Source organism: Bos grunniens, chromosome 24, assembly GCF_055505025.1.
Source record: "Bos grunniens cultivar Pamir isolate PY7600 chromosome 24, Bosgru_T2T1.0, whole genome shotgun sequence".
Classification (NCBI taxonomy): Eukaryota; Metazoa; Chordata; class Mammalia; order Artiodactyla; family Bovidae; genus Bos; species Bos grunniens.
In genome coordinates, this window is record NC_141188.1 from 22,014,060 (window position 1) to 22,026,452 (window position 12,393).

General features: G+C 49.6%; 1 protein-coding gene across 18 annotated transcripts in view; it reads right to left on the reverse strand.

Moving 5' to 3' along the window:
• Positions 1 to 12,393, reverse strand: part of FHOD3 (formin homology 2 domain containing 3) — a 523,276-nt gene that overhangs the window by 79,253 nt on the left and 431,630 nt on the right. For all 18 annotated transcript variants that reach the window (XM_086372649.1, XM_086372648.1, XM_086372647.1 and 15 more), the window contains one exon: positions 700 to 990. In XM_086372649.1, the coding sequence (XP_086228775.1) occupies positions 700 to 990 (291 nt within the window). The remainder of the gene's footprint in view (positions 1 to 699; positions 991 to 12,393) is intronic.

Sequence of the window (12,393 nt, forward strand, 5' to 3'; positions counted from 1 at the left end):
TTTCTAGAACCCTCTGTGTCACTTTCCCCAAGTCCCTAATGAGAACTAATATTCCATTTGGTCCCTAAACATAAAGTCACCATCAAACAGGTGAAACTGAATGACCATCAGGCATAATACCAAAAAGGTATGATTCTATAAGAAAAAGCACGTACTTAATATGGAAGAAAACAGTGGTCCTGAGTATATTGTAGAAAATTACCTAAATTACGTACATTCCAGCAGAACCCATCAAACTGACCTCAGCACGCTATGAACTGGCCCTTTTTAAAAGTACTTATACAATTCATTTTACCAAAGTTGCTCTGGTCTGGAATCTTTAGGCACAATGGCTCAACATACTTCACTGCAAAATTAACTCTTTCAAGGGAGCAGATAACAACACGATGTGTCTCTAAATTTAAACCAGAAAACAAGCACACTTACTGTTCACAATTTAACAGTTAGAAGGAAGCTGAGGAATTTCTCTGCTGGGGCTCATTCCTCAGAAGTCCCTGATGGCCCTTTCCCAGCTGTAAAGTGATGGTGCAGCTGCATGGCAGAGGGACGGAGCCCATCTTGGGGGCAGGAAGCTGCTGGCTGGCTGAGTGTGGACACGCACCCTCCTCCAGACACAGGGCACCGTCTGGGGAGCGAGCTGGGCCAGCAGGTCAACTCGGAGGCCAGTGAGCCAGGTGCCCTGGGCGGGGGCTTCCTTACCCGTGCCCTTGTCCCGGGAGAGCTTGTCCTCCTTGTCCTCCCTCTCCAACGTGCTGCTGGAGGACGAGACGCTGGAGGCCGAGCAGTTGTCACGCTCATTCACTGCCTCATTCTGCCGCTCCTTCTCGCTCAGGGAGGCTCGCTCCTCGTGCTCGGGCTCCAGGGCCCGCTCCACCTCGCTCTCTGCTCCCGCGCTGGCAGGGGCTAGCTCCTGGCCGGCCTCATCGGCCACCTGCCCCACCTCTGCCTCCACGTCTGCCTCCGGTTCAGGCCCAGGCTCCCCGGCGCTGGCTGGGGGAGACAACAGAGGAGATTACAGTGAGGACGGGAATTTCGAGGCAATGTCAAGCGAAAGGGAGCGAAAGGGAGAACAGACGTGAGGCAGGCAGAATTTGAAAATGGCCCTGAGTTATTCAATCAAACACTACAGGAAAGGGGATGGCGGCTGGCATTTGAAAATAGCCCTGGTTATTCAATCAAACACTACAGTAAAGGGGATGGCGGCTGGCATTCGTGTCTTAAGTTGCTCAACCTTACAATACAGAGATCTCTCAGGTGGGCCTGATCCAACCTGGTGAGCCTTTTAGAAACAGAGTGTTTTCTTATTAGCACCAGAAAAGGATGTCAGAGAGATCAGAAGCACACGAAGTATTTGTCCCACCCATGCTGGCTTTTAAGATGGAAGCGCCCATCGACAAGGAATGTGCTGGCCTCTAGAAGCTGAGAATGATTCCTGGCCAACAGCCAACAAGGAACAGGGACCTCAGTCCTGGAGGCACGAGGAACTGAATTCTGCCAACAACCTGAAAGACCCTGGAAGTGGACCCTTCCCGGGCCTCCCAATAAGAGCCCCACTAGCCACAGCCTTAACTATAGCCTTGAGATACTCCTGGCCAAGAATCCAGTTAGCCAGGCTGGGTTTCTGACTCGTGGGAACCATGAGATAATAACCAGGTGCTGTGTTGAACAGCTATGTTTGTGGTAACTTGTTAGACAGCAACAGCAGACTGATACATGGTCCTTCTGCTTCTTCAGGGAGAAAGGAAGTAAGTTCATGGTGAATCAAGCTGATTAGCGAAGAGCAGTCTGATTTTAAGTTATCAGTTGATATAAAATATATCCAGTTGACATAAATAAATATTCATTGGGTAATTCTACTTTGCTTTGGCTGAGCTGTGTGGCATGTCTTAGTTCCCTGATTAGGGACAGAACCCATACCCGTGCAGTGGGAGCATCCAATCTTAACCACTGGACCGCCAGGGGAGTCCCAGACAGAGCTTCTATCAGTGACTAAACCAGTGAGGTCTGTCACCCTTTGCTTGAATCATGTCTGCTCATAATGTGACGTTTGCTTCCCTGGTGGCTCAAAAAGGAAAGAATCTGATTGCAATGCAGGAAATGCAGGTTTGATTCCTGGTTCAGGAAGACCCCCTGGATAAGGGAATGGCTACCCCCTATAGTATTCTCACCTGGAGAATTCCATGGACACAGGAGCCTGGTGGGCTACAGTCCATGGGCTCACAGAGTCGGACACGACCGAGCAACTACCACTTTTACTTTTTCACTTTCAATGTGACGTTAGTCCATACACTTGGAAGCTATCTATGAGAATCACCCACAGGCAAATAACTCTAAACCCGTCAAGGCTGGAGATGTGTGGCTCAGGTTCTATGGATGTCATCCCCTAGAAGCCGGGAAATGACACAATCTGCCATTTGCATATTTTTACTGAGTAACCCTCTCAGCTGTGAGCTGTGGATGGATGGCAAAATGATTGGGGATATATATAGATATAGACATAGATATAGATATATATAGCCTTCCATGAAGGCCAGGTGAGGAGCAGTCACTCCTGAGGGCTGGGCAGAGCCACATGGCTGGAATCCTGGCAGTACCACCAACAGCACGTGTTCTAAGTCTACACACATATTGCTCCAAGCAGTGCAGAGATTCAGGCAGGGTCTGTGCATGGGAGAAGTGTGAGGGGCCTGCCCAGACACCTAAGAACAGGCAGATGACGGGGTGGGGGCTCTCTCTTTGTCAGGACAATCTGCCAGCTCAGGTGAGCAGGGATGGCTGGAACAGGGCACCCAGCGCAGCTCCCCCAGCAAACCAGGCAGTGGCATTACTATGCAAGAGAAAAGCTCAGGCCTCACTGGGCAGGGGGCCCAGGTGCCCTTCAGCATCCCAGCAAGAAGCCATTCTGCCAGGCTTCACTGGGTCCAAAACCCCCACCCCTCATCTGCTCTCAGGCTGTCTTCCCTGGAGAATGAGTCTGGGAACTGGAGAGTGAGGCAGTAGAGAGATGAGATGCCAGCCTCTCCTTATGTGCTGGGTAACTTCCAGCCACCCCAGGGAAGTGATCTTCTTCCCAAAACTGCCCCAGGGCCTTTTATGTGGGAACTGGATGTATAGCATGAAGGGACTTCTGCCCACCACCCCCTCCCCAGGCTTGATGACACATGGCAAGACTTCTGCTGGGAACTCCAGTCTAGCATAGGCACCGGCTTCCTGGGAGAATGGAGGAGATGAGGGTGAGGTGGCGTAGACCCTCTGCAGTCTGTTGGGTGTCCCTCTGGGGTATCCCCAAGAGGGCTGGTTTTGGAAGCCCCGTCTGATCATGTGAGATCAGTTTCCAGACTGAGACGCACGGGCTAGCAGCAGCAGGAAGAAGCTGAAGGGCACACGACTGTGGGTCCGTGTGCCCAAGAAGGGGTATATCAAGTGTTTTTCCTTAAAAGCAAAAACTGAGCTGGGTACAGGGAGAGAGTGAACAGACCTTGGAGAAAAATTCCCTTCGGTGTTGAAGGACTCTGTAAGGTAACTGCCTTTTCATCTGATAATAGAGTATTTAGCAAAGAGATACACAACTCCCCTCATTTTACCAGCACAGCAAAAGCACAGTTTTAGCAACAGCAGTGTCATCGTTGGGTTGACAGAGAGCATATGTTCTTACACACATTTACTTCAGAATAGCCACATCAAAATGAAAATGTGTTTCCAACAGCCTAGCATGTGGCATGCATTTAAGTTTTAATTGGTGAGCATATGGCGAAAATTGGCGAGGGTGCCTCTGCAGGGCTTTATCGCTGACGGGGAGACGGCTGCAGTTGGTTGCCATCAGCCTGGGTCTACTCCCCATCCCCAGCAAACTGGCAGACAAAGCAGGAAGGATCCATCATTCGACGGCTGTCTGGCTCCAGCCTACACACACTCCACTCTCACGTGTCCTTCCATTTTAAGCAGGGACTCTGGCTCCTGATCAGCCAGGGACTTTAGGGACAAGTGAGGCAAGGGACATGCAAGCTCTAGAAAGCCACACACTCTGCGGAATAAACAGTGTAATTTCATCCCGCTCTGTTCAGGCCTTACTTCCTGGAGCAGACATTTAAATGTGTGATCTGACTCCTGGGGTGCTGTCTCTCTTTCATCACTGCTGGGGAGACTGTCGTCTCCAAAACTACGTCCTGACCAGAACGCGGGCCTCACTGCAGATTTGCAGTGTGTGATGCTATTCTATTGACGAACCAATTAAAAAACATTCACACACAGTCCATCAAGCCAAACCACCAAAGACAGAGAAGGGAGGGGACAGGGGGCATACACCTGGGCTGCTCACTCCTGACACCTTCTGCACAGAATACACCAGGTGACAGGTGTGTCCAGGACACAACACACACTCCTGCTTTCAGGGGGCTCACCACCGGGCTGGCAACAGGCCATAAAATCACATCAGTGGGGTCACGGTGGCATGGGGCCAGGCAGCCAAGTGAGGGACCTGAGAAATGAGTAAGAAGTCCCTGGACAAGAGGCACAGCTGAGCCCTCCTCAAGCTGCATTAATCAAGGCACGAGTAACCTGGGGGCCAAGACTCTGCCTTCCTTTCACGTCCAAGGGCCCCCAGTGTGGTCTTTGGACCAGTATCTGCTCAGAAAGTTCCCATTGACACTTAGGAAACACCCCAAAGCTAGACACTGAACTCCAGAACATTTCTGCTCCCCTTCGCTTTCTCTTTGTCCGCACCTTTATCACCAACGGAGAAGGCAATGGCACCCCGCTCCAGTACTCTTGCCTGGCAAATCCCATGGACGGAGGAGCCTGGTAGGCTGCAGTCCATGGGGTCACTAGGAGTCGGACACGACTGATCGACTTCACTTTCACTTTTCACTTTCATGCACTGGAGAAGGAAATGGCAACCCACTCCAGTGTTCTTGCCTGGAGAATCCCAGGGATGGGGGAGCCTGGTGGGCTGCCGTCTATGGGGTAGCACAGAGTCGGACACCACTGAAGTGACTTAGCAGCAGCAGCAGCAGATCCTTGATAGGGCTTCCCTGGTGGCTCATCTGCCTGCAGTGCAGGAGACCTGGGTTCAATCCCTAGGTCGGGAAGATCCCCTGGAGAAGAGAATGGCAACCCACTCCAGTGTTCTTGCCTGGAGAATCCCAGGGATGGGAGAGCCTGGTGGGCTGCCGTCTATGGGACTGCACAGAGTCGGACACGACTGAAGTGACTTAGCAGCAGCAGCTATCACCAACAGTCCCCTCCACAAACACACAGCTGTTCCTTTGGAGTCACCGCCCCAAGTCACGCCCGCTGCTCTCCCAGCACCCTGGGGGAAAGTACCATCCACACTGGCTGAGTCCCTGGGAAAACAGGAGGAACCACGCAGGCCTGCAGTGGAAGTCCTCAGGGAGCTAAGGCATTTGCCAATACCGAGGGATGAAAATTGCTCACAACATTTCATGGACACCCAGCAATGGTGTCAGCGGTGAGAAGCACAAGGACACACAACCCAGATTCAGCACTACAGACCTCGTGCTTATTGTCACGGAAGTTACAGAGCTGCTAAGAGATCCCACACAACACCCGTGACTTCTGTAGAGCAAAGGTGGGCAAACCCCACCGTCAGAGGACACAGGGAAAACCCCAGCCCCTCAGTTCCCACCAGCCACAATAGACAAGTATTTATAAATGTGATGGATGTTCTAAGAGCAAAGGCATGGTGCCCTGGGAGGGTCTGGCAAGGGTTTCTGGCAAAGCCTGGGAAGGGTCCTAAGACCCTGTGCTTAAACGGTACTAAGCACAGTCTTCAAGGGGGAAAAGGAATTAAAGAGGGAAAACTGGGCAGAGTTCTGGGCAGAGGGAGAAGCATGCGCAGAGACCAGGGGCATGGGGCAAGCAGGAGGAATGAAAGACGTCTGGGGTCGGGGGCTGGGGCAGCAAGCCTCGAGGGTGAGTTAGGGACCTGGGACTTCACACTGCGGGGGGTGATGGGTGCTTAGGAAGAGACGGGCCATGTTCCACTTGACCCAAGAGAACTCCTGAGTATACCCACGTCACAGACAAACCGCAGTTCCCACGGGGACAGCTGAGATGGGCTGGTAGCTTCATGGGGAGACTCCTAGTCAGTATGGGGTGAACATTCAGGAAGCAGACAAGAACCCTGCAGACAAAGAGGCTGAGAAGAAAGGTAAATGCCAGCTGATGGGGCTCAAGAGGAGAAGAAAACGCATAAAGGGCATCATTGGAAGAACACACGGGCAAGGGATCCCCTGGGTGGGGGCGGGCGGTGTGTTCATATCCAAGGGGCACGGGAGTGTTGCAGGCCAGGGGCCAGAGCACAAACGGTCTACTAAATCCCAACCTCTCTGTGGGGAGGGGTCTCTCACTGCTCTTAGAAAGCGAGGGTGGGATGAAACTGAGAAGGCTTAGGTCCAGGTGCCAGACAACCCTTCTCCCCGCGGTGGGTGCAAGCTTGGAAATGAAATGAGGACATGGCAAGAAATGCCTGGCAACACAGAAGGCGTCCAGAGCTGGGATCTGTCTTCCTGGACCACATCCTGAGACAGCAGACTGATGGGATCTTGGCATTGCAAGGACACGCTTAGCAAAGGCCAGAAAAATGCATTTGGCCGGAACCTGCACTGACCTGATTCAGAGAACTTTAAATTTTAAGGTTGGAGGTGGGGGAGTAGAAGGGAGGGGAAAGAAAAAAAAATTAAACTGTCTAAAGAGATATGGGGGATTTCCCTGGCAGTCTAGTGGTTAAGAATCCACCTTCCAATGCATGTTCGATCCCTGGTTAGGGAACTAAGACCCCACATGCTGCAGAGCACCTAAGCCCACACACCACAGCAAAGATCCTGTGTGCTGCAACAAAGACCCGATCCAGCCAAATAGTTAAACATTAAAAAGAGATATGGTAGGGGATAACATGGGCTTCCCTGCTGGCTCAGGCAGTAAAGAATTCACCTGCAATGTGGGAGACCTGGGTTCGATCCCTGGGTGGGGAAGATCCCCTGGAGGAGGGAATGGGAACCCACTCCAGTATTCTTGCCTGGAAAATCGGACACGAGTGAGTCACACACACACACATACACACACGGGATAATTTACAGAATGTGGAAGAGATCTACAGTATATTCAAAAGAAGTAACAAGGAACTGGGTTGCTGCCAGCCTGTGGGGAGGGACTCATAAACTGAGCACGACCACTAAAAGGGAGTCTTTATCCAAAGGAAACAGATGTTATAGCAGAGAGGTTGGGAGCCAGGATGAGAACCATCAACCTGAGAACCACGGGGGAAGAGGAAAAACGTAACTGCGTTTGTTGAAAGAAGAGAAAAGGGTGCCCTATCTAATGACCGAGATGTCCTTGATACAGATCACAAAACTGGGCAAGAGAAGAGGAGCGAGCAGGTCTTGAGGATTTCAGGCAGCTCGTCCCTGTTTCAAGTCAGCTAAGGCAGACATCAACTCAGACTAGCTAGTTCTTTGTCCGCACTAACTTTACATCTGATCTTACCTGACCTCAGGCTCTGCTTGGCCTTAAGTGAATTAAAAACAAAAGCTACCATCTACAGAGTGCCTCTGACACATGGGTGCTGTCCCAGGAAACAGGGGCACGTCACCCTATTTACTTCTCTTACCAACGATGTGAAGATTAATGTCCCCATGTGAGAAACGAGGAATGGTGTTCAGAGAGGTTAAGTAACTCATCCAGGGCCACACAGCATGCTGGATACTCTTGGCCTGCTCCGAGACCCATTCTCTGTCCTGCTTTGTGCCCTGGAGGCCAGCCTCTGTAGGGAGGAGCTCATGCGTTTGCTTTCCCTCACTTCCAGGTGGGTCAGCCCTGGGAGGCACCTGCAAAGGCAGGAGGAAAGCGAGGCTGGCATGTTTATGTTCCCGCTCTTTATGAGGGGCCAGCTGGGCAGAAGATGTCAGGCCAGCATTCCTGTCCTCAGGGCTCCCTTCCCAAGGCTACAGCTCTTACCCAGCCCAAGCTGTTCCCTTAAGTTTTTCCAGGCCTGGAGGCAGAAATGGTGTTGGCAGTTCCCCGCTGCTGCTCGTCTCCGGGCACTTCCGTGTACTCTGAAGGTCCCACTCTGCACCTCTGCATGTGGTCCCTTCACGGCCTGCCCGTGGGCCCTTTGAGCACGCGTCACCTACTTCCAACAGAACCTTACTGACGAGCGGAGCTGGGGTTTGACTTGGATCGGCCTGATTGAAAAGCCTGGGCTGTTAATCGTGATGTTACACTGTGTGGTGGGTGACTTAAGCCACAAAGACAAGTATATAACCATTCCTGAAAAAAAAACAAAACAAAAAGTGGGCACGAGCGTTCCGGCTCTGCTTTCATCAATGTCCCTGACAGCTGAGTCCAGAGTGTCCAACTGGAATCCCCTGTCATGCAATTTCTCTTTGAAGAGATAAACGGCTGGTAGAAAGATCTGAATTTAATAAGTCTTTGGGTGGCTTCAATTGATTTCAGTCTGTGATGGTGTCTCGATGACTTTGCCAGGACTTGGCTTTCTGGCAGGTCTTATGAAACTGAGGGCTGGGCCAGCCAGTTCTATGATAGCTGCTCCAAATGGTGTGGATTCCAGGGACCTCCTCAGTTCAGAGCTAATAACTAACACCATGGACTTTAAACTTGTGGTTTAATCATATAAATGTGAAAAAGGTCCCAAGAGAAAATGCTCACAGCTTTGAAAATTCTTTAGATTTTGCCGTCGGTGTCGGGCCAATTCTTTCTAAGCTGTTCACTCAGATTCACTCTGGAGCTGGATTTCTCAGACTCAGGACTCTGGATATCTGGGGTCAGATATGTCTTTGTTGTTGCGGTGGGGTGGGGGGGTGGGGAGCTGCAGCCTATTGTCCTATGCATTGTCGGATATTCAGCAGCATTCCTGGCTCCTTCCCAGTTCTGACAACCAAAAATACCTCCAGATACTACCACATGTCCCCTGAGAGCAAAACCCACTCCTGGCTGAGAATCATTGCTCTATAGGAACAGGTTCATTAGGATGGGCCCAAACTCAGTCCACTTAGGCTTATTCCAAAAAGACACATATTACCTGCAAAATACCGATTCACCGGTCTAATGAATTTGTATGCCTTTAAAATACAATCCAGCTTTGTCCTCAAAATTAGAGCCAGAGTTTTCAAACAGGCTCGGGCCTAAACCACCTCTTAAGATGAAATCCATATATGTTCAAAATTACTTTTAAAAGTCCTTTTGGAAGATACCACCTTGGAGATCCCACACCCGCCCTCAGAGTTCTGATAAGCCAGTTTTCACTGAGCTTCAGTGGAACGCTGTAAGAAGTCCTGGGCTTAGAGTCACCAGCCACGTTCTCTCCAACTACAGGTTCTTGGACTCTTAAATCACACTGGGTGCAGTAAGCTGTTTAAACCACAAGAGACACATGAGATTCAAGAATGGCTCAAGAGAAAAACAGAGACAGAACAAGACACCTTTCCACTTTGAGGGTGGTTTGGTCCTGATGGAGCGTAACATGTAAAGGTGGTTATGGTGGTAAGAAACTCATTGTGGGGACTGGATACCCAAGAGTCTTGAGTGCCATGCAAGGTCTTAACTTCATGTTGTAGATGATGGAGAGCCACTAACGGGTTTTAAAATCATGGTATAGACATGATTTTTTTTGGGGGGGGGAGGGGATTGGGCTATAAGAAGAACCTGGGGAGGTGAGATATAGTAGAAGCTATAGAAATGGTCCAGATCAGGGATGGTTAAGATTGGACTGAAGCATTGACAACGGGGAGACAAGGGAGAGGGCTGATTTGAGGGAAAAGAGCACATCGACATTTGGTGATTGACTGGATGTAGGGGTAAGCATTAAGGGAGAAGTCGAAGTTACCTATCTGCTTCCAACTTAAATAAGGAGGCCAAGAGAAATGGTCTTAACCAGACAAGGACTGGGAGGTATGAGCAGATTTGTTAGTTTTATGGGGGAAAGATGAGGGACACCTCCCATCAAAATGCCCCTGACTGGTACTCGATAAGTCTGAAGTGTCTAAGGCGTATTCAGATGGTGATGTCTAAGGAGGTTGGATACATGAGTCCTGAGCTCAGGAAGGCCACAGCTGGAGAGGCAGACACGGTGGATTTCAGCACTCGGCAGGTTGCTAAAAATCACAGATGGGCCTGTGAAGGTACAGGAGGTGTGGCGTGAACACAGGGAGTTGCTGGAGAAGGAATCCTGGAAAACTCTGACACCTAGGGGGCAGGTAGAAGAAGAGTTGGTAAGAAGATTGAGACAAAATGAGGACAAATGTGAGACAAGATGATGAAATCACAATGACAGAAGACGACCACGACACGAAAGCCCAGTAACACTTTCGAGTCTAGAGAGTTCTAGAAGAAAGACAGAGTTGCTGAACCTAGAAAGTCAACAAAAAGCTACTGGAACTTCCCAGTGTATCGGGTGGAGGTGGCTTCTTTAGAAGATCTCACAGCTTTGGAAAGCTCTAAAGATTTGTGGAACTCAAGAAAGGTCTTGAAAAAGCATCCTCTTAGGGGCTGGAAAACCAGTGTTTGATCATCCTGCCTCACTGCTGGTGTTATACCACTTTGTACAAATGCCTTGGGGGAGTGCGTGGGGGAAGGCAGGGGTATGGGGGAGGAGGGACGCTGGGGGGAAAGAGGGGAGATGGAGATGGCAGAGGAGAGAGCGAGGTCCTGAGCACAGATAAGGAGGCGAGAAGAAACCTGAGAGTTACTCCTCTTTGCTGTACCACACTGACTGAAGAAGGTCCACAGCCCCCACCCAGGGAGGCCTTCTGACTGTAGCTGTAAACACTTACCAAAGGCTTTCCCCTGGGATGAAAGGCACTCCTGTCTCTCCGGATGCCCTGGAGCATCTCCAGACGCACACAGCATCTGCTCCCCACTGGGCTTTATAGCTCCTGATACTCTTTCTTCTTGTCAAATAAGAACAAACAAGCCAACAGCTGTTTCAAACTTGGATTTTTTTGTTTACATTAAACAGTTTTTAGAATGAGAATTTGATGATAAAGGTTGGTTAAAAATCACTATAACCCCAACCTTGGAAACAATTCTCCATGGGTCTCTCATTTCTGGAGTCTGACAAGCAAAGCCACCATAGCCTTGATTCTGGGCCATCCTTCTAAGGAGGTATGCATAGAAAACAGCCTTGTAAGACAGAGACAGTCTCCCTCTGGAACCAACCACTACTTGGTTTATCGCCCACTGTGAGCAAGATCACGTTTCCCTCTGGGATAAAGGGAAGATGCGCTAACTGCCCAATAAAGATTTGAGATCCTTCAACTCAGGGTTCCACTCAGTGTGTGCAGGTGTCACGTGGGCTTATTCACATCACCTTGTGGAAACTGCGACTTGCAGAAATGGCACAAATGCTGCTATCTTGGCTACTACTATCGCTGTGAGTAATAAAGTCCTTTGTTTCTGACCCAGGAGTTTCGTGTCTTCTGCCAACATCCATGAGATCATGGCGGGCTAACTTACTAGCTTTTAAGTAGGGTGAAGTCTCAGACCTTTGGCAGATATTGACGTCTATTTGTCATCTATGAGATTATCATGGCACTCATATAATATCCTGCTTTAACAACAGTCCCAATGCCACTCTGAGCTTTATCTTTACTTAAGTAAACTTCAGTAGGATTTATACTTTGCTTCAAAAAAACTTAGGACTATTTAATGTTTTATAAAATGGGACAAGAAGACATACTGCAGGCAACTGTCATTCTGTGTAAGAGGAAAAATGGGAAAGTATTATCTGTTCCTTTTTTTTAGAAATGGAGAAATGGCAAGCAGAAAACTCCCATGATTCACAAAGGCTGTCAAATGTTCCCCGGCAGGCATAGCAGGCAGGGCCCTGGCCTTGCCCTTGGGTTGAGTCCCTGAGAGATTCTGTCTCATTGAACAAATGGCATTAAGTAGCAGCAGTCAGGTGAGGTGGGGCAGCACTGAGTCACAGAACCACCAGGAATCTAGTTTCCTGCCAACTCACGAAATCCTGGACTGGAGGTGTCCAGAAGCTTTATGTAAGGGAACCAGCATGCATTAGGCTGATGATGGATGATATTCCATTGCTTCTGTGCCAGCTGGAAACAGGATGCCAGATGTTTCTGATCTCTACCCTGTGGACAGGGTAACCTAGGAGAGCACCTTTTTGCCTGAAGGACACCAAAAATATGTTACACAATGAAGGTAACAAAGATGCTCAGTCAGTGACTGGTAACGATGACAGGAGCCATGATGAATGAAAATGATGAAAAATGATGATTCACGGAAACAAATCGAACATTTCATGCCATTACTGTATGTCTATATTTTATTTCCAGGTGTGAAGATCAGAAGACTAGAAGAATTATCATATTTACCAGTACTGTAAATGCTTAGGGGCTT